At 60.6% G+C, this 22201-nt stretch overlaps 2 protein-coding genes across 2 annotated transcripts in view; both read right to left on the bottom strand.

Annotated features, from left to right (window-relative positions):
- Positions 1–5413, bottom strand: part of LHX4 (LIM homeobox 4) — a gene marked incomplete at both ends in the record, with an annotated part of 12543 nt that extends 7130 nt beyond the window's left edge. The window contains one exon of the mRNA XM_082484654.1: positions 5107–5413. Within this exon, the coding sequence (XP_082340780.1) occupies positions 5107–5413 (307 nt within the window). The remainder of the gene's footprint in view (positions 1–5106) is intronic.
- Positions 5414–10708: 5295 nt separating this feature from the next.
- QSOX1 (quiescin sulfhydryl oxidase 1) lies at positions 10709–21371 on the bottom strand (the record flags this gene model as incomplete). The annotated part of the gene is made up of 12 exons (XM_082483357.1): positions 10709–12180; positions 12587–12766; positions 13008–13152; positions 13267–13389; positions 15172–15301; positions 15495–15629; positions 16092–16237; positions 16475–16565; positions 17141–17243; positions 17422–17470; positions 18763–18863; positions 21098–21371. 12 exons carry the CDS (start codon positions 21369–21371, stop codon positions 11447–11449), a joined length of 2211 nt encoding a protein of 736 aa, XP_082339483.1. The 3' UTR covers positions 10709–11446.
- Between the last annotated feature and the right edge of the window lie 830 nt (positions 21372–22201).

Here is a 22201-nt window from a genome sequence, read left to right as displayed (position 1 = left end):
GGTGGAAAAGAGGAAAGAAATGAGGGGGAAGAGGAAAGGAGGGGGAAAGAGGAAAGAAAGGAGGGGGAAAGAGGAAAGAAAGGAGGGGGAAAAAGAGGAAAGAAAGGAGGGGGAAAAGAGGAAAGAAAGGAGGGGGAAAAAGGAGGAAAAAAAGGAGGGGAGAAAAGGAGGAAAAGAGCACAGGACAAACTGGTATTGTTACAGCCTTAAACATCATTATTATTATTTAAAAATACTTTGCGGTACTGACACTTATTTCAAGCGAAGGCAGCTTATTTTATCGTTCACACGGTTAGATAGTTACAATCCCAGTGCCCTTCAGACCATATTTATTGCTGACATTTAAGCCTGTGTTGCATTAACAGTAGAATAAATAAATTAAAAAAAAAAAAAAAAAAGTATCTACAGCTTCCATAGGTCACCCTTCTCCTTCTTGCCCTGAAAACACCTGGATGCTTTGCTCCCCCCTCTCCCCCCCTCCAAGTGCGCTGCTGCTGAGAACAGTTGCAGGTCGGCACTAGCCACATTTTCCACATTTCGTTTGTTAAAGCTATTTCAGAGCAACGTGAAAGCCGCTGGCACAGACGACGGCACACAGCACAGCATCAGCCCCGACAGGAGGTACCCTTGGTCGTATGGCAAAGTAAATCTCTCTCGTTTAATTCATAAACACGTATGCACGTTTATGAAACATGCTTTTACAGATAAATGGTTATTTATATAAACATATGTATGTATATACGCATATATACACACTCACATGTATATAAACATACTCGCAAGCTAACAAACAGTTTTCTCCTTAAAGACAGCAACACAGCTTAATTTCAACAAGCAAACAACTGCAGCAGATGAAATAATATCTTCCTCCAGATTTCCCGAGAAAAATATTATTTATTTTTTTTAACAAGAGACCTATTTTTTGCTTCTGATCTGTCCGTAGATGTACGGCACCAACCCATGCACACAGGTCTGTGCATGCACGCAGATGTGCAGAACTCACATCGACTTGGCTGCTCTCCCTTTTACTAAATTAATAAATAATAATAATAATAATAATAATAATAATAATAATAATAATAATAATAATAATAATAATAATAGAGGGAGCTGCTGGGGTACCAGGAGGTATCCCAGTCAACCCACTGGTTTGGTGGTGCACGCAGCGAGAAAATATCTTAAATTCAATCCCTGCGCTGTGCTTTGTGCTTTGGCAACGGAGGCGGCTGTGCCGGGGCCGGCTCCGCGCTGCCCCCCCGCCCCCCCCATCCGTCTGCGGAAAGCCTCGCGTTTATTTCCCTTGTTTTAACAAAAATATTTGATACAATAAGAATAATGTTAACGGCATTATGCGCTCCATTGCTGTCTTTGCCCACCGGCGTCTCAGAGCTGGCTCTGGGTGCAGGGTGTTTTGATGGATGCTCCGGCAAGGAAGACCTGGGGGGTAGGGGGGGGACACAGCCCCTCGGTCCCCCTGCTCTCCACCCCGAGGACCCGGGGACCACCCCAGGGATGCAGCACCCTCCATGCAAACCGCTCCCCGGGGGAAAAGGGGCTATATCTGGGGGTCACTAGCCCCCCCACACACACACTCACGGGGTGATGTGCCCGGGAGCGGGGACCGCGCAGCCAGTGCGCATCCCCACCTCCCGCCGGCGGCTGCCGGGGCAGGATTTGTCTGTATCCCATTAAAACCCGTAGCCAGCTCTGCAATCCGCCCCCACACACACACTCCCCCCAGCACCGGGGTACCCCAGTGATGGCCTGACAAGACGTGCCGAGGTCTGGCCCCACGCCGCCCGCCAGCAGCGCGGCCGCCGTTACCGTGATTTATTAGCGGCGGGTCCATCTTTCCATCCCCATCCCTCCCCGACGGCAAAGAAAGAAATAACGGTGGAAACGAAACAAACTCGCGGGTGGCCTCAGAAAACCCTCAGACCGCAAAAACCTCCGAACCCGGGGGCGGAGGCGATGCCGGGGCAGCCTTCGGGGGATGGGGGGGGGGGGCACCCGGACGGGGACGCGCTCCTCCCGCGCATCCCACAGCCCAGCCCCGCTGGCTCCGGACTGCGCCAGGCACCGAGGTGACAAACCACCCCCTTCTTTGGGTTTGGTGTTTTTTGTTTTTTTTTCTTTTTCTCCTTTTCTTTTAAGGGAAAGGGATGGTCACCCGGGGAGAGGAAGGTGTTGCAGAACCGGTGTCTCGGCAATGCGGGTGGAAAGAGAAGCACAAAGGCGGTCCGGTCCCCCGGTACCGGTGCCTGCACCAAACACCAAGCACCGGATCGGGGACTCCCTAAAAAGACTTTCTGCGGGGAGGAAACCTCATTCCTTCACATGCAAAAAAAAAAAAACCAAAGAAAACAAAAAAAACCCACCAACCCACAACCACCTCCAATTCATTTCTCTGCAGCGTGCAAACGACTTTCCCAGGGGCGATTAATCAATTCCCCCCTTCTCCTCCCCCCCAGCCTTTGGCCAGAGGCTGGCGGCACCCGGGCACCATTCCCACCGGCTTTGGCAGAAGTTGCGACTTCGGTGAGATTTGCAAAACAATATTCAGAAAATAATATTCGGAATTACGGTTTTAACAATCCCAGTTGCAAAGCTGGAGCTAGGCTTGTCCGGAGGGGGGGGGGGAGGGGAGGCTGTGTGATACCCCGAGGCTGGGCTCCCCCAAAAATCATGCTGAAGTGGATGCTGTAAAACGCAGCCCCTGCTAAAATAAGGAGGCTGCGCAGTGGTTAAATATAGAGGAAAATCCGCCATTCAGTAGTGATTAGAAATTAAAATATTATGTATTTTCATCACAGGCACGAGGAAATATCGAGATGTTGCTTGGGGGGGGGAGGCGAGGGAAGTGTGTGACCCCGGCGCAGGCGGCGGGGCTGAATTCCCCTTGGGAAGGTATTCCCTGCCCCGGGGAGACCTGCACATGAGTAAGAAGTGCAGGATCAGGCCCCAGACGTGTCACGCCGTGAAACCCGGTGGCCGGGAGGTCGCAGCGGCCGCAGGGCTCGGGGCCAGAGCAGGGGGGGAACTGCAGAGCGATGGCAACTTTTATAGCAGCCCGCCCTCACGGTTTTCGTTCCTGCTACGGATTTTTGCACTTAAATAAATAGTAATAAACAATGAAAATCATATTTCGTTGGGTTATTTCCTCATCATTCTTGATACAAGCCAGTTAGCAGAGAAATGGCGATGTCACCGGCAAGAGAGTTTGGTGGCACCCAGAAGGGCCAAACCAGGGAGCTTTTGTTGGGGCGATCGCTGCTCCAGGGTGATTTAAGCACCTGATTTCTCCTTAAACCGGTGGGGCTTCGGGGCCATAAAAAGTGACCCTGCGGCGGGGAACCGGAGCCGTTATTCGGTGGCAGGGGGACGGTCAGGATTCGGCCGGGGGACAGACGCTGTCTGTCCCTGCCACCAGTGCAGGCTGCGTGCTCCTGACGGGGATTTTTCCTCTGCTGCGGTGAAATATGGTTAAACGTGCCCGCCTACACACACCCACCCCCCCGGGGGCCCGGCAACCGGATGGAAACGGGGGATACCGGGGACAACCCCCCCAAAAGCAGGATGGGAACTGGCCGCCAGGAACGGCGGGCAGCAGCTCGGCCCCCCCGAGCAGGGGCACCGGCTTCACTCCCCGCGGAAACACCCACGGAAAACGAATTATAGCCGCCCGGGGGCGGGGGGGGCCGGGGGCCGGTGCGGGACACGGAACGGCGGGGGAGGCTCTGGGGGCCAGGGGCGAGCGGGGCGGGGCGAATCCCGGCCCGGAGCGGACGGGCGGACGGGGTGCGCACACTCTCTACCCCCGTGTGTCCCCCCAAATGCGGCCGGGTCCCTCGCCACGGCTGCTCGCCCCGGCCGGGGTCTCCCGGGGCTCGGTGCCGTCTCGCCCCCCCCCTCCCCACCGGAGCTCCTCTCAACTTTCCGTATTCCCCAGAGGGAGGCAGAGAATCGCCTAGCTCCCCCCGACGGGTCGTCCCCCCCCGCTCCGGGCCCGCAGGGACGCTCCGGTTCTCGGTAACCGTTTGCAAACGGAAGGGGAAAACAATAATAATAATAATATTAATAACAACAACAACAATAATAATAAAAATACCCGCGCAGCTCCAGCCCGGGCCGCCCGCCGAGCCCACCCACCGCCCGCCCGAGCAGCCCCGGGGCCGGGCCGGCGGGTGCAGCGGGGCACAGCCGCCCCCGCACCGGCTCCGCATCCACAGAGGGGTGCGCACACGGGGCTCCCGTCCCCCCCCCCCCGCCCTATAGAAACGGTGACGGCCCCTACGGCTCCCACCCGGGGGCCGGCGTGTGCGTCCCGCTGAAACACGCTCGGGTCCATCCACCCGTCGGGTCCGTACATATCCACACGTAGGTGGGTGCGTGTACCCCCCAGACATGTTTATAGACACCCCTACAGCGCGCGCGAGCATGTGCTTTCACGCGAACACGCTACCTGTAGCTACAGAGTATGTATGTGCACATATAGAGATATAGGGGATTTTTGGATAGACCCAGACACGGCGGCATCGCTCCACGCGCCGCGCGGAGCCGAGCCGGGCTCGCCGTCCCAGTAACACGCCCGTTCACCCGTGGGTCCCTTCCCGCCGCTGCCGTTCGCCCGTGAGGCCGCTGCCTGTCGCGACAAACGATATAAACGGGGGGTGGGGGTGGCGTGCGCTGCGGGCCGGGGGTGCGCGGGAACCGGGGCACCACACACACACACACACACACACACACACACGTACACCTGCACACACATGTACGCTCGCACACGCACTTGCACACGCAGAGCCGGAGCCGCGGCCGCGCCGACCTCCCCGTCGGGGCCGGGCCCGCATCGCTCCGCACGGCTCCCACCGCCGCCGCTGCCCGCCAGCCCCGAGGCTCGCTCCTAATTTTTACGTCTATTAACGCCGCTAGACGGGGGGGGGGGGGAAATAAAGGGGAAGAATAAAAAACACGCCCGGTCGGGAGCGGGAGGCACCTGCCCAGCCCGCAGGGCGCTGCCTCTCCAGCCCCGGCCCGCCCTGCCCCGCCGGTCCGGGGCCGCCTTTGCGGCAGGGAGAGAAGGAGGGAGAAGAGAAAAAGCGTCCTTACGTTGCACCGGCACACCGAGGATCTCGGGAAGCCCCTTGACAGCCCCTTCGGCAGCGAGCGCGGAGCTTTGCATCATTTTATTGGCCCCGGGGGCGTCGGAGGGGAGAGAAGAGGGGAGGGAGAGATGCGGCCCGGGCCGGCGGAGCCCCGCGGCGGGAGGCAGCACCGGGTCCCGCGGGCGGTGCCGGTGCCGGTGCCGGTGCCGGTGCCGGTGCCGGTGCCGGTGCCGGTGCCGGTGCCGGTGCCGGTGCCGGCCCGGGCGCGGCGCCGCAGCTGTGCCCGCCAGCGCCGCCCGCCTCCCATTCATTCACCCTGCGGGGAGCGCGCCTGACGTCACCGCCCGCAGGGGGGCGGGGGCGGGCCGGGCCGCTCGCGGCCAATCGCCGCCCGCTCCGCGCCGGTGGGGGCGGGGCCTGTCGGCGGGGGAGGCGGGGCTTGCCGACCGGAGGCGGGGCCTGCGGGGAAGGGGCGGGGGCTAGGGGCGCCCTGCGGCCGCCGAGCGCACCGGGGCCAGGCCCGGCCTCGAGCGTCTGGCGCTGTCGCGACATAGCACTGTCACGATCAGAGGCACTGTCCGGTGCCAGGGAGCTCTGTCCGTCGGTGCCATTGGTGGGAGAGACCGAGGAGCCAAAGGCCCCAGTCTCCGCTGTTGGGGCTCAGGGACCTTCTCCCACTCCGTGGGAGGCAGTGGCAGGTCCCTCCTTTGGGCACACAGCACCAGCCCTGTCCCTCCTGCTGCCGGGAATGGGGGCTCAGCCAGGCAGGTGCCTTCCCCGGCTCTGGTGGGCACCAGCACATCACCAGCCCCTTGCCACCATGCCAACAGGAGTTATTTGCCAGTGGCTGGTAAGCCCCATGGGCAACCCCAACGCTGGGCATGGCCATGGCAAGCTCTGCTTCGGCAGGGCGCTGTAACGTGCCAGTGACCCGAGGCCCGTCGCAACAGCAGCTCCCCCAGGGACACGTCTGGGCATGAAAAAGAGTCAACCCAACTGCACAGTGCTGCAGCACACCCAGCCTGACAGCCCACTGCCTGCTGTGGCACAAGCGTGGCGATGCCAAAGTCACAGGGCAACAGCTCCGTGTGACTACGCTTTCCAGAAGGATCTCCATGGGGCTTTGCCGAGGGAAAACCCTGGGGCAACCCAGCTTATGGCAGCTTCAGACCAAAACTGGTGTGTCTAGAGGCAGTGGTACCCAGCAGCAAAGGGCCAAGCCAGGAACCTTACCAAAAGTTAGCCAGAGTGGGTGCCTCGAGCATCGCCCTTCCTGATGCTTACAGTGTCACTAGCTTGGGGACAACAGTGCCAAACAGCCCCAATGTGCTGCAATGTCCCATTCTGCCCAGCTAACGGGGGCTTAGAGTGCCGAGCCTGCCCGAGTGGGGTGAAACCTCCAGGGTGTCACACATGGCAGCGGTGGGAGGGGAGGTATAGATGCTCACCCAGCTGAGAGCACAGCTGCCCTTGGCTTTTTTTTTCCATGCTGAAATGCAAACGAGGAAGATGCTTTTCCCACCTGAAAAAAACTGAACCAGCCCCTCAAGAAACATGCAGGTGAGACTATGAGCTGCTGGTTTTTAACCCATATCTTCATTTGAGCAGCGAAACCCCAGCCAGCTCATCTCACACCACTGGGCAGACACACCTGTGTGCACTCATTGCAGGAGTGAGCCCCCCAACCCCACAGCCTACCGAGCCCCAAAATCGGCTCCGTGCCATGGGGGAGGTGAATCCCATCCCCTCCCATGCCATCCCCTCCCCTCTGCTAAATCAAGCGCTGGCTCTTAAGTGCATTAAGCAGACCCAGGCCCCCACCCCCCACCACCACCTGCGGTCCTCAGCCCCTTGGGGCAGGGGCCACCATTTCCCCGTGTGGTCCCCAGCCGGCTGGCAGCACTGGAGCACGGCTGCCAGCCCAGGGATGCAGAAAGACAGGTCTCTAAGACAGATTTACAGGAGAAGTTTAGCTGGACATGAGGACAGGTGGACAGACGGACACCACCCCATGGCCTCCCTGTCTCCCTGCTTTGCATTTACAACCTATTTCCCTAATTACTCCACCACTGCTGGGACTCATCTCAGTCTCCCTCTCCGGCACGCTCTGATTTATCTCTCAGCCAGGCTAAGAGCTCCCCCCACCCCCTTCTCCTCAGGGAATTCAATTTTCATTCATTTTTCCGCTTTGCCAGATTGATCCAGCCCCCTCTGCCCCTCTCTGGATCACCCATGGCAGTGCTCAGTGGGGAAAGGGAATTGCGCAGCACCGAGCCGGAGCAGCGTGCTGCTGAGGCAGCTGCCACCACGAGTGTCCACTAAAAAAAAAAAAAAAATCCCACCAGCATCTTCCTCCCTGCTCGCTCTTGGCTCACCACATCTTCCCAGTAGAGCCTTCATCCCCTCCCTACTGTTGCAGTATTGCTTTGTCTCCCTCCATCCTTCCTGCTGCCCACCTAATTCCTCGCATTGGTGGGTTTTTGGTCTCTTTTGGTTGTTTTTTTTTGGGTGTCTTTTGAGTTTGTTTTCCCCAGCATACGCTGGTACCCTGGAGTGAAGGTGGGCATGAGCTAACGGCCCAGCAAACCGCCTCTGTGCCACCCATGATGCTGCTGAGTCCTGGTGGTGCTCGAGGAGGGGGGGTTATACATTATGGGTGTGGAATCCCTCCCCCCAGGCTTTCTCCTCCTCCCAGAGCTAAAATGGCAAAGGATTAGGGGTGAGCAGCCTGCAAAAGGGGTGAATGCCACAATTTTCAGAGGGTTGTATTTTCAGGGCAGTTTTAAGGGGGGTCTGGCCCTGCACAGATGCCCCATTCCCACCTCCACATCACCTGAACCCCCTCTAGCCCTGCAGCCAGATGAAGACACCAGCAGAGCGACATGATGACGCAAAACCTGCAGACTAGTGGGGATGGTGCTCCTGCACCTTTCCTGCTGGTATCAATCAATAATAAAAAAGCAGGTAAAGCCCAGAGCCTTTGCTGAGACCCAGACCCAGCATCCCCTTGTGTGCCCCCAGCCCCAGGCACACGGGAACTGGGGACATCGAGAGTGATGGGGACATCAGTGCATCGTTCCAAGGCACAACAGGGAACTGTTTCAAGATGGAACTGAGGGTGCACGGAAAACCCACACCTGGCCCGTGCCTGGGGGGATTGTGAGTGCAGCCATGTGCCCCCATCAGCGAAGCCTGAGCGGGTTTGGAGGTGCCGGGGAGTCCAGCCAACAGCAGGGCTTCGTACCACCCATGCAGCGAGTTTGCCAGGTCTCAGCCCAGCTCCCACAGTCCCCTCACGTGATGAAACCAGCCCCCCCAGCCCAAGGGGAGGGACATCCTTATGGGGCCAATGCTGCCATAGCCACCCTTCAGTGTGGGGCCACGTCCCTGCGGGGGGGCAACACCGGCCACAGCACCCCGAGGCCCCATGTGTGCAGCCTGCCAGCAGCCCTCCACTGCTTCCCACTTCTTAATTACCCCGATAATTACCTGTGACCCCATCCCACATACACCCCTATTGCCAGGGGTGGCCTGGAGTGAGGACAAGCACAGCAGGACCCAGGTACTCACCGGCAGCTGGAGAAAGCCTCTCCCCTCGCAGGCACCGCCGAACGGGGCGTTGCTAATTGTAATTGAAAATTAATCAACGTTAAGCGAACCCCTGGTGATTTTATAGCCCAAGAGCCAGTGGCAGAGGGATGCCGGTGGAGAAAGGCTCTTGCTCAGACTGAGGAGGGAAAGGGAAGAGGAGCAAGGCAGGAGAGAGTGAGTGCCAAAGGGGTGGGAAGGTGGCTGGGAGTGTGGGGGCCGCTGGGGGCCGGCCACCGGCCTCGCAGAAAATTAAATTGCACTTGAGGGTAAATTGTATTAGGGAACAGCGGCCGCCTCGCGCCAGCCCGCGGCCATTTGGGTAATTAGCCCTAGGGATGCCACAGCTTGCGGCAGTGCTGGGAAGGGGTAACCCCCATCGGGGAGGGCACCTCGGAGGCTTGGAGTGGGTCCCCCCCCAGGACAGCCCGTCCCATCCGTGAGTGTGGCTATGGCACAATTTGATGCTCCCTCTGTGCCAGGGCTCTGTGCCTGCCCTGAAGTCCCCATCCTGGTGGGGGGACAGTGTGGGGGACACCCCCCTCAGGCAGCACGGAGCCCTGCAGCAGCCACCTGCCCGCAAAGTCCCATTTGTGTCCCGCTCCGGGGCTCCCCAGGTGCTATGGGGGGGACACCCCGGCGCCACGGCCCTGGAGAGCCGGGAGGATTGGGACTGCACCAAACAGGATTACGGAAAGTCTATTTGCTGGACTCTCTTTTTTCCTGCGTGCACGGCAGCTTTAGCTCCCCGGCCCTGTAAATCTCCCCCGCGGGCCTGTCGGGGATGCTAATCTGGGCAGCCCTGCCCGCGGCTGCCTGCTGACCCGCTGCCAGTAGCTTCCCCCTCCCCAGCACCCACCTCCCCAGCCCTCCTCCCAAAATCACCCACCTGCTGCAGCCCCCTAATACATCCCCTGGCCTGTCCCCAACTTCGGCATCCCCACTGAGATATTTTGGGGCTGGTGGAGGGGGGGTAACAGTGGGCAGCCCCTCATCACAAGCCCTTGGTCCCAGGCAGGGAAGCAGCTGGTGGGGAGGGGGCGCACAGGGGGTTATTGATGTTTGGGATAACCCCCCCAGGGAAATCAAGGAGAAGGAGGCAGCAGGGCTGCAGCAATGAGACATTCCCCATCCATCACGCAGTGGTGGGCAGGACCAGCAGTCAGCTGGGGGGGGACACAGCCCCCCTCCATGCCGGGATGAGGCCATCCAGGACCCAGCTAAGGGACACGGCCAAGGCCAAGTAGGCCAGGGGTGGCAGGGCAGGGGTGTCAGCCCCACATCCCATGGAGGTGTGACCACGCACAGACACCAAAGAAGAGGGAAAGACAAAGGAAGAAAATTTATTTCAAGGGCAGATGAGGGAGGAAGGGCCGGAGGAGCCAGAGCTCCCGGTGCCTGAGCAGCAGCGGAGCCAGTCATCCTCCTTCCCCATCCCACAGGCCCTCGCCTCCCACCTAGGCGAAGTGAAGATATCAAGAAAAAGGCTCCAAATCGGATTGACACCCCCCCTCCCCCTTAATAAAGTTTATTATCGGCCAGGCTCTAATCCTTTTAAATCCCCCGTGCAGGGGGAAGGGCCGGGATTAGGGGAGGGCAGCGTAATCCCAATGAATTTGTTACAGGGGGATTTAGGCAGCGCCGGGAGAGCAGATGGCCCCAGCCCCGGCTCTGGAAAACAACCATTTTCCTTAATGATTCCTAACAAGGATAAAAGGGCAGAGAGAATCGGGGACAGGCGCAGGGGCCTCCAACGCCCACGGAGGTCCTGGTCCCCAGGGGGGATGCAAGGATGCTTGTGCATGTCTCCCTGCTCTGGACCACAGGCACAGCCACCACGGAACTGCAGCTCCATCGCTCGTGCCAATTTTTTTCCAGCAGTTTCCTGCTCCCCCCATCACGCTGCTCGAGGACAAACCACAAGCCATGCCAACCATGGGGACACGCTGGCTGTACGGGGGGGGGGGGGGGGGGGGCAGTTGACGACAGGTGCATCCAGAAGCGAAAAGCAGGAGAAAATGTACAATAATCACGCTTAAAAAAATTTGAAGGATTTAAACCACACCAGTGGTCTTCCCGGGATGATGGAGGAGTGGGGGTCATGGCAGGGAGGGGAAGTGCTGCCCCGGTGTGCCCGCATTGCAGGGACCAGCCAACACAGCTGGGCCGGCATCCGCAAAAATAATTTATTCCACTAAGACAAGCAGAGAGCGACCAACAGTGCGGGGAGGGGGCGAGGAATGGCAGGGGGAGCCCTGGGCCATGTCTCCAAGGTGAGGGGGGGACACCACACAAAACACAGCTGAACCCAAGACTGCCACCCCCCACCCAGTGGTGTCTGCTTTTTGGGGGGCTAAAACCCCCACCTTCCTGGCCCCACTAGTGGTTTGACCCCAAAGGGCTGCTCCCCAGCATGGGACTGGGCTTCCCAGTTTGAAACCAGCCCAGCACCAGGGAGCTCCCGAGGGCAGCTAGGTGCCGAGACACAAACTGCTGTCAGCGTCCCAGCTCCCACGCACCCGAAAATATGGCACTGCGACCTGAGAGGGGGATGCTCTGACACCTCCTTCCCCACGAAAAAGGGCCCTCCACCCTTCGCCCCCCACCCTGGGCGAGGTGACTCCTGAGAGTGGGGCAGCTCCCAGGGGGGATGCACCAAACCCCTTCCTACTGGGGGACAAAACGCTGTCCCAGGGCTGTCCCGGCTCAGCAGACCACCCACCCTGGGGGCAGCCCCTGGTACCCCACAACTGCTCTCAGGCCACAGGGAAGCCAGGGCGGCCTTTCCGGGCACGGGTGCGGAGGCGGAAGAAGGTGTACATGCCCAGGAGGCACATGGAGGAGAGGAAGTAGAGGGCGACGCAGAGGCTGATGTCCAGGCGGGAGAAGCCCAAGCCGAGCACCCGCAGCCAGGGGGTCCTCCGCACGCCCTCCCCGGTCTCCTCCTCCTCCTCCCGGACCAGGACACCAGGAGCCCGCCGGCGCTCCCGGCCCACCCTGGCATCCCGGGGTAGGGCGACGGTGTCCCTCTTGCTGAGGCGCCGGCGTCGGCCACCCGCCGCTCGCAGCGCCTGGCTCTTGAAGTGCTGCTCGCTGAAGGAGTCCAGGTCCACGATGTCCTCACCCACCTCCCGCAGCTTGGGGTTCAGCCGCACAATGCTGGGGCGCCGTGGCTCGGGGGAGCCCGGTCGCCCTGGAGCTCTCGTCTCGCTCTCTGTCTCCTTTTCCTCCTCTTCCTCCTCCTTCTCCCTCTCCTCCCGCAGGCCCTCAGTGCCCAGCCTGGCACCCGCCCCCTCCCCGACCACGGGGATGGGGTCAGCCTCAGCATAGTCCAGGTAGATGTTGGCAGGGGAGAAGTGCGCCTTGAGGAAGGTGAACACGGCCGGCTCGTCCCAGGCATGCACCCCCCGCTCCTCCTTGTGACACTGGGGACACATGTCCGGCGGAGGCCACTGCAGCTTGGGGAAGTTGGGGTCCTCCGTGTCACCTCCTGCAAGGACCAGAGCCAGCAATGGGGTTAGAGGAGACATGATGCAGCCTTCTCCCTATACCAGTATAAACACCCTGGAGTATCCAGCAGCTGGGGATGGTTATGGGGACAGGGACATTTGGAGGAGCCGTCTCAGGAGGAAGGGTCCTCTGAGGGCAGGGGGCAGCTTTGGGAAGCTCTCCGCAGGGAGCGTGTAAAACCCAACTACATCTCTGGGACAGTCTGATGCTGCGCGACCAGCTGCTGTCCCCTGTGATGGGGGACAATGACAACGGGATGTCCCCACTGCTGCACCCTAATGCAGCCATTTGCCAGCTCCATCCAGGACGAAGGATGCTTCTCCACCTTGCGCCCCCTTTCCCTTGGGAAGCTCCCATGGACTCCCCTCCCCATGGCCCCCCCTTACCTGCCAGGCGAGCGTTGACCTTGTTGTGGTGGGACCAGAGCCAGAGGACAGCCTCCTCCCGGCTTGCCACCTGGTCCATGGACTCGGCCGCCATGGCTTCAAAGTGCTGAGCACATTCCCGGCAGCCGAAGAAGTGGCGGACGTAGCAGCGCATGGTGTTCAGCACCTCCAGCGGCAGCTCTGAGGGGAGCCAAAGGATAGTGGAGGTGCTGGGAGGGCGAGTCCAGACCCCGCAGTGCCACCACCACAGTCCCACAGCTGAGGTGGCAGCCCCACACCCTGACTCTGTGGCTCTTGCCCTCCCTGCAGACCCATCTCAGGGGCGAGACAAGCCTTTGTCCACATGCAGCATCCCTGCCCATGCCACAACCTGTCCAGACACCCTTTCCCCAGGACCCGAACCCCCCATGGATGCTGGTACCTTTGTTGGGGCCGCTCTGGGCAGCCTGGACGGTCAGCAGGTGGAAGACGGTCCAGAGCCCACAGGGGTAGCCGCGGAAGTGGGGTTCGGTGCCCTGGCAGCCCACCCAGGTCACATTGGTGGGGAGCACAGCGGGATGAGAGCCCTGGAGGACAGACAGACACAGCATGATGGAGCTGGCAGGTAACACAGGGTGAGGGAAAAGGGGCAGGGGTAAGGAGAGGAGAGCAGGAACTGGGGTCCCTGCCGGGTGCCTTACATCTCTGTTATTCTTCGTGGCTTCCTTCAAGGTGCTGCGGGGCAGCTCGGGCTCCGTCCAGTTCTTCAACCAGCCGTCCAGGGACTGCAGGTAGGTCTGCACGCAGGGGCGCCCAGGGAAGTACTGCAGAAGGGGGAGAGGGGTAAGGAAACCCAGACCTCATTCTGGGAGCAGCAGGGCAGCTCACCGGCACCCCCGGCTTACTGGGACGGGCACTGGGCAGCACCAGCATCCTCCACAGCAGCATTTGCCGGAGGGCAATGCGGTCCCAGCAAGGTTTCAGTGCCCACTCCCAAGGAGATGGGGACTGTGGCGTGTCCCCCCTCCCATGGTGGAAAGGCCCCCGCGTGTGTGTTGAGGCTCCGAACCTCGGCCCCGTCTGAGGGAGGCAAAAAGCCACTCTGACCATAAGTCAGCACAAAGCCGATTAGCAGCAGCACTTTAAAACCACAGGCGCTCCGGGGAGACGGGGCAGCCCGCCAGCGCGTGCTACTGATGACAGACGGACAGACAGACAGACAGAGGGGACCGACCCATGGGGAGGATGAGACTAGCAGCACACAGGAAAAGTGACAGGGAAGCGAAAGGAAAGAGCTTTTTTGGTTGGTTTTTTTTTTTAAGTCTGAGCTGTTCTCCCCGGGCCCACGGGGAATCGCTCAAAGTCCCAAAACGCAGTTCCCCCCTTGCTCCTTCGGCGGGAGGCTTTGCCGCGTGATTCCCTCCTTTCCAGGCACCACTTCTTTCCACGTTAGGATTTTTTCTCCCTCCTTGCCTTAAGTACCTCTTGGGAAGGCAACAGTTAAGGCTGGGACCCACTGGCTGAGCTCCCCCAGCCTGAGCCCTGCTGGGCTGGCAGCAATCCTGGGGATGCTGCTCCGTCCGGTGGATGAGTGCAGCAATGGCAGCGTCGGCTCAGCATCCTCGGGGAAGCCGCAGAACCCACCACCCCGGTGCCCCTTGCCCGTGGCGGGGATGCAGCTTCGCCTCCTTGACAGATCTGGTGCTACGGCTCATCCTTGGCCAGTGAGTGGAAGGTTTGCAGGACCAATTTAAAGCTGCAAATTTACATTTGATAATAAACCCACTGCTACTCCCCACCATTCTGGCAAGCTTGTACCCTTGGCCAAGGAGCTGGTGCGATGAGGGATTTATTTCCCTAACCCTGTGGTTCTCATTAAAGGGAGAAATAGCAAGGGAGATAGCTGGGGGCAAACAGAGGAGGGAGCAAAGAAGGTGAGCATGGCTGGGTGAAGGTCGGCCAAGAAGCCCAGCCTGGGACAGGGATGGGGACAGGGCTCCTGCAACCCCAGTGGTGGAAAACTCAGCCGAATGCGCTTCCTCACACCAGGAAATTAAACTGCCCTGTTTCTGCTGGCTCAAAGCTCCTACACACTTCAATTTCACCAAGCCCAACAAAGAAGGAAAACAGGAGACCTTAAATTAGGTCTTAGTCTTTAAATGAGCTTGCAGAGATCAGCTCCCCCAGCCGAGCATCCAAGGCAGGCGATCAGTTACAAACCCCTCTGATCATCTCTGCCACCCCAGCAGGTGACAGCACCTCTTCTGAAAAGGTGACAGCACCTCTTCTGAAAAGATCAACTCCCTCGACACCTCCTGCAAGTGCCGATCCTGCTCTGCCCACCAATACCTGCACCTCACATCTCATCTGAAACTCTCCAGCACCCGCTCTCAGCTCCCATTGTGACTCTGGGCTGAGTCTGGAGATTCATGGCGGCCGTGGGACGCACTGAGCACTGGGACACAGGGCTCACATCCGAGACCGCCACGCTTCGCTACCTGCAAGCACTGGGACATGGTGGCCCGCACCCTGCATTTGCATTTCACCTTATAAATAGCTACACGGAGGTGCGGGCAGTTCCTCTCCTGACACCAAAAGCTCCTCACCTTCACAAGTGTGGCCACGTAGCACTTGAAGGCAGCCAGCTGGGCTCCTGACAATGCGGTGGCACGGGCAGCCTCCACCCGCAGAGAGTAGTGCAGTGCAGACTCCAGGTCAGCCATGTACACCTTGGAGCTGGGGAGGGCAGCGCAACACGATGGTCCATCAGCCCATTAATCTGCACCCAGAGGGACCCAGCCACGATTCGGGGTTCTTCCCAGGGGAAAGGTACAGTCCCAGCCCATTGCCCACCCATGGCCATGGTACTTCCTCCCTGCACCAGCCCCAGCCTCCCACAGCCACGAAATGATGGAGGGGGAGGTCTGACCGGTCGGCACGCTTTGGCTGGGATGTGTTGGTCTCGTTGGCAGCACCAACGGTTGTGTTCAGCTTGTAGGAGCCGCGAGTGACACCCGAGAGCGTGCGCAGGTAGTAGGTGTAGAAGGAGCGTGCCTCCACGTGCCTGCAAGGAAGGAGAAGTTGTGAGAAAGACCCTCTTCCCTCCCAAACAGGCCCTGGCCTGAAGGAGGAAGCAAAGGAGATCAAAGGCTTAGCCAGACCAGCAACTTGGACCTGGGGAATGAGTGCGGCATGGTCCGTACTCTTCACCCGCCCCAGCAGTGGGTATCCTGGCATGCAACTCGGAGCAGAGCTGAGCCCCAAGCAGCCACACCGTGCCACCTCCAGGCAGAGGTGGTAGAGGGATGGCTCTGTCACAAGCCACCTTCCCTTCTGCCAGCTCCAGGCAGGGCTGGCAGCCCTGTTCAGTGCCCACCAGCAGCCCCCTGTCCCCCGCCAGACCTACCCACTGTCTCCTTCCTGACAGTGATCTTTCCCACGATTACAGAGAAGAGCAGAGAGATGGGGCACAAGCCTGACACCCCGCCAGGGTCCCCAGACCTCCCCCTCTGTGTCCCGCACTCACACAGGCAGGCGGGAGAAGGAGCCGTTGCGGAGGAGCAGGTAGCCAGAGGGGAAGGTGGTGACGCCAAACTTCTCCACGAGCTCCTTCTCACTGCTCAGCACCCTCCTTACCGCCACGTTCTCGTACTGCAGCATGTCCAGTGCCACCTGCAAGGCCAGCAGTCCTGGGGTCAGATGGGGGGGGCAGCGGGACCCCCAGCCCCACCAGGGATGCAGCAGGACAATTTAGCACCCTGTACAACACTTCATGCCTGCAAAGCGGTGTGCAGGCCAACCAGGGAGGCTGCCAGGAGGGGGACTTTCCTGCCAAAGGCACCCAGGAGTTATCTGGCACCAAAGACATGGGCTTCAAGAGAAATGGGGGATAAATGCAGCTGTACCCACCTCTCTGCCCACAAAGGAGTCGCTCTTCTCGAAGATCAGTGCCAAGTACTGGTCCTTGTTCCTCTGGAAGAAGCTGCGAACCTCTTCCGTACTGCAAGAGAGAAGAGGATGATGGCAGCAGGTGCCTTGGTGTCAGCTGGATGCTCTGCCCTCCTGCTCGAAAGGAGCTTGGCCTTCATCCCTGGAGATTCGTCAGGGGATGACGGAGCAGGTTCAGCCCCACTGAGCGGTCAATTCTTTCCCACTGAAGTTTCCAGCCCAGTTTTCTGCCCTAGTTCACAGGCTTTGAGAAAACTCACCAGGGTCAGCCAAGGAGGCAGAAAACAAAGCGCTGGCAAGGCAGGGCAAGAGAAAGCTGCACTTTTACTCGCGTGGAAAAAAAAACAGTAATGAACTTGAACTAGGGCTGTTGTTTTGGTTTTTTTTTTCTAGGACACAGAGGCACTGGAGACCTGAAGCACGACCCCCTGACCATCGCTTTAGGAAAGCCAAACACTTCCCCCAGGCCAACCATGTAAATGGCTTTAGCCCAGCCAGGTCATCTGTGTCTCACTGGGACATGGGTGATGCAGCAGTTGCTCTGTGCTCATTTTGGGGGTCATGATTTACCCAAAAACTGGAGGGACAAGGGCTGCTGGAGCTGCCCCCCCATCATGCTCCCCCTACCTCGCTGGCTCCAGTGGAGGACAGGCGGGTGGCCAGGCGTCCTGGCTTTGCTCCAGGTTGGTGATGATGGCATGGCGCAGGTCCTCGACGGTGGCACTGGGATCTACAGGGGGACAGGATGCCAAGGGGTCAGTCTTGGGGGAAGCCAGTCCCATAGGCTGAGCCAAGGGAGCCGCTCAGAGCTTCCCCCTCAGGCTCTCCAAGGTCTCAACACATGGGGAGTGCTGGCAGCAGGGCCCTTTGCACCTGGGGTAAAAAGCCCTCGTGGTTCCAATACTCACTGGTAATCCTTATCCCATCCTCTGCCTTCTTGCTAAAAGCTCGGAAGAACTGAAAGGGAACAAAAAAAACACAGGTAGGGAAGCTGGAACGAAAACTTTGGGAGGGGGACAGGGAGGCAGCACAGCCCAGCAGGCACAGGCTCCTCCCAGACTGGCTCTGCCTCAGTTTCCCCACAGCATTACAGCATTCTGACCGACACCAGCCACCGCAGAGGGAGCTCCCAGCCCTGTCCCCATCTCATGGGGCATCCTTAGAGGGGATGTAGGCTCGGGGCAGGAGCCATGTCCAGCTGCGGTGGGGCAGGCATTGCCAGGGGATCCAGAGAGGCAGCTAGGAACTTCCCGGTCCTGCAAACTGCTGTCTCCCTGTTGCAGAGCTCTCACAAAGCAGGAGAAGGGGGTTTATCCCCACTGCACCTGCTCCTAGCCTCACACAGCGGCGCCGGTGGCACAGCGAAACTGGATTGCGTCAGACAGGTGTTTGCTTTGCAGGCTGGGCTGGGAGCACGAGCTGTTTGCAAAAGGTGTTTGGCGGGGACAGGGGATGCGAAGCAAGTGAGTTCTTGGCGCCGCCACATCAGCACGCTTCCCTGCCCCAGGAGATGTTTCAATCCATGTCCCATGGGCGGTGGGCGCTCAGGCAATGGGTGCTCAGGTGAGACCCCAGGGCAGGGCCAACCTGCCTGGCAAACCCCCAAATCTGATCCCACCTTGGGCTGAGCCTGTAAGCCAGGGCTAAGGGCATGTCTGATCAAACCCTGATTTCCCCCCGTTCTGTCTCAAGACGATCCTGGCTTTTGCTGCCTGCACCTGGAGTGCTTCAGCTTTATTGCTTGTGTTGGAGCAAGGCTCTGTTTGCAGTGGGAAACGCTGCGACCTGGCGTATTGACACAGTTAAGGGGCCGGGCACGGGCCCAGGAGGAGGGACGGCACCTCGCCAGCCACTGCAGGAGTTGCCCAGTTGAGCCCCGTGCAGCCTTCCGCAGCATCCCTGCGCCCTCCTCCAAAACCTGTGCCTGCAACCACTCTCTGCTCTCCAGCAGCATTTCCCAGGCGTTTCCAATTCAGGTTTTGGACTCTCCCCTGTCCCAGGAGGGATCTGTTCACCACAAAGCAGCAGTTTGGTTCCCCTTCCTTGTTGCTACATTACCCAGCGGTTGCACCGGCTGCAGCCTGGCCGCAGTTATGTTTTGGGGAAGGGTGAAGCAGCTCCAGCCCACAAGGGCCCAAAGGGAATATTTTGGTGCAATAGCACTGTTGATCTGATTGAGCAAGAGAGGGACAGGCCAAAAGGCAAAGCACAGTAAAACCAGGCAAGTGCCTGGCACACGTGGCCCTTACCTTCAGCGTGGGGAAGCCGGTTATCCCAAAATTGGTGCACACTTGCTGGTTGGCCTCGTCAGCACAGTCGATGGCTGCCAGCATCACCGCGGGCCTCCACTCTGCAAGGACAGAGGATGCGGTCAGCACAGCTTAGTCCCCCTGCGGCCCCAAAAACCGCTCTGCTCTCCACAACCACTGCGGAGATGGCAGGGATCTCCGGCTGCACCAGCAGCACAGCTCCTCCCAGCCCTGAAATCACAGCTCGCCCCTCACAGGAGACCAACTGATGGTTTCCCAGCCCCAAATACCCGAAGACGCAGTCTGCGCTGGTGTTTGGCGCCCTACTTTTCGGGTGGCAAGAGCACGGTGAAAGCCATGCGAGGCGGGATCAGGCTTTGCACGCCCTGCCCTCGCCGGCGCCGCAGCACAGGCAGCTCTGCCCGCAGCTGCCTGCCTGTCTGGTTCTGCCTGCCCAGCCTCTGCACCAGCGGGAAGAGGCCTTCGGGAGAAGAGGAGGGATGGCTAACCACGGCCAGGGGAAAACAGGGAACACGGGCTCCAGCTCGTCTCACCCCAGACCAAGGGCACGGTCGATAACAGAGAGGGAACTACTCAAAACCAGTGGCCGGGGCACTGCGGCAGAGCCCGCCCAGGTGCCGAGCATCCGCTCCCCTAATGCGTCTCTCCACCGCCACCTCCCTGGGAAAGACCAGCAGGTCCCTGGTGTAAAGCAGAGACGAAGAAAAGGGGGCACGGAGACATTTCAAGCAGCTGGCTCTGAAAGCCAGCAGCAAAATAGAGATAAAAGCTCTGAAATGGCTTCTTTTTAGTGTCAAGGACACAAGCCAGAGAACATCCAGCCTCTCCTTCGAGCAGGACAGGGAGGGACACAGTGCCAGTACACAGAGAGAGACCGTACCACCCTAGGCGGGAGCATGCTGGAGGTGGGGACCTGATGGGACCATCTTGTGTCACAGGTGACAGCACAGACTAGTTGCTTCCCGCTGCCCCAGCACCAGCGGCACAGGAGGGCCAGTGCCAAGTTCTGCTGCCAGGAGCCAGGCATGCTCCTGGACTCATCGGCACGCAGGGCACGTGGGTCACCCCGGCATCAGCATCCTCCCTGTCCAGCCCACTCCTGAGAAAATCCACCCATGGGAACGGCAGCAAGGATGCTGAGTGGCACGGGGGCGGCTTCCCCGCCCTGCCTCCATGGGCACCCCATCTGTGGTCCAGCCTCTGGAACAGGGAGCCCTGGGGGGACCCCATTTTGGAGAGGGGCCAGGAGAGCCGGCATTTGCCCGCAGGGCCCGGGCACGCACACCATTCCTCACATCCTGCCCCATTGGGGAGCGCTGACGGCATGCCCTGGGAAGGACGGCATCCCCTCGGAGGAACGGGATGCTCGCCCCAGCCAGCACCCTGACTCACCCGGCAGCGACCGCGCTATATCAATTAACACAATAACAGGGAGAAGCCATGCGCACCCTGGGATGTCGGGGGAGGCAGGATGAGCCCCAGCGTGGCCAGGGGCCCAGCAGCAGGGTGTGCAGGTCCCCAAGCGGGGCTGGGCATCAGCCAGGCCAGGCATCAAGGTCAAAGCCGGGAACAAACCAGCTGGGAACAGCACCCGGCCCCAGCACCCTGCCAGCCTCTACCTACAGGCACGAGGGAGAAGCGGGGCTGAGGGAGGGTCTGGGGGGGCAGCAGGACCCCCCTGTGCCTGGGGCAGGCTCAGGCTGAGCTTCTGGCAGCCAAAGGGGCTCCAGAGATGCTGCTAAGCCGGGCCTGGCCATCACAGGGATGCCTTATGCACTGGGGAGGTGGGGGGCTGGGCCTTCCCACCAGGCCCACGCTCCAGGAGGGCTGAGATAGGGATGCAGAGGGATTTTGGGGTGCTGATGGAAGGTAGGGCAGGGGAGATTGAGGGGTGCTGATGGGGAGGAGGGTGCAGAGGGAATGGAGGGGTGCTGACAGGGCCGGGGATGCAGGGAGGATTTAAGAGTGGTGATGGAAAGGAGGATGATAGGAGAAAGGCGCAGAAGGAATTTAGAAGCGCTGAAGGGGGGGGGGCGGGGGCACAGGGAGGATTTAGAGGTGCCGACAGGAGAACAGACAGGGATGCGGGAAGAATTTAAGGGTGCTGGTGAGGACGCAGGGGCAGAGAAACAGCGGATTTAAGGGGCGATGAAGGGAGATGACAAAGACGGGGATACAGGGAGGAAAATCAAGGGAAGGTTTGGGGGTGCTGACGGGGCGGGCAGGCAGAGACGCGGGGAAAGGGAGGGGGGTGCGGGGGGGAGGAGGGCAGCAGGGCACAGGGCAGGGGCGGACAGCCGGGCCGGGGACTCACCGCGGAGGTCGTGGGCCAGGGCCCGCCATGTGGGCGCGAAGTGGATGCAGTGGCCGCACCAGGAGGCGAAGAACTCGACGGCCCAGGCGCTGGGGGAGCCCAGCAGCCGCCCCTCCGCCCCCGTCCCCAGCAGCTCCAAAGGGTCAGTGGCCGAGTACAGCCCGCGGGGACGCGCCGCCGGCAGCGACAGAGCCAGCACCAGGACCGCCGCCGGCCACCAGCAGCGGCCCCCCCCGCCGCCGCCGCCACCCCGCGCCCGCCACCGCCGCCACATCGCCCGCCAGGCCCCCGCCGCCGCCGCCCGCCGCCTTTAGGGCCGCCCGCACGCCCCGCCCACAGGGGGGCGGGAAAGGGGCGGGGGCCAAGACGGCCCCGCATCACGGCGCCCCCTATCGGGCGCGCAGCGCCGACCCCGCAGCACCCCCTCCCCGACACCCCCATATCATGGGGGTGCCCCAAATACACCCCCCCCACACATCGTGGCGGGGGGAGGAGGTGGCAGCGCTCCCCTCCCGCCAGGGGACGGAGAGCATAAAATGATAAAATTCTGATAAAGTGAGGGAAGGTGAAGGCGGCTGATTCAGGCCTGAAACCTGCGGTGCCGCCATGACGGTCATCCCTGAGGGGAGCCCTTGGCCAGAGGGCAGCGCCCAGGCCGGACGCCCTGACGTCAGCCAGCGTCACCGGGCAGCGCCTGCCGGGACACCCCACACAACGGGGACCCCAGAGACCCGGCTGCCATCACCCCAACCCTGCTGGGGATGCACAAGAAGGATACCCAACGAGGCCCCAAAATCCAGCTCCTCCACCCCAGAAGAAGCAGGCCTCCATCTCCGGCGGCCCTCACGCCTGGCCACAGCCTCCCCGCCAGCCTGGCCGTGCCATTGCTCACGCACACACGCCCACGTCACTGACTCCCGGGCGGAAGGTGCCCGTTGCCCAGCGCCCCAGGGCACAGCCGGGCACCGCTGGGGTGGACACAGCCCTGAAATCCATCCTTCTGCTCCCCTTCCCACTCCCCGAGGCCATGGGGGGTGGGGTGGGAGATTCCGCCCCCCCCCCTCCAGCACTGGGGGTGCCTATCGCTCTTGAGGGCTGGTTGCT

The sequence above is a fragment of the Vanellus vanellus genome (genome assembly GCF_965231255.1).
Source record: "Vanellus vanellus genome assembly, chromosome: 5".
NCBI classification, from domain to species: Eukaryota; Metazoa; Chordata; class Aves; order Charadriiformes; family Charadriidae; genus Vanellus; species Vanellus vanellus.
The sequence above is the reverse complement of the archived record's forward strand: the minus strand, read 5'-3'. Positions and strand labels throughout refer to the sequence as shown.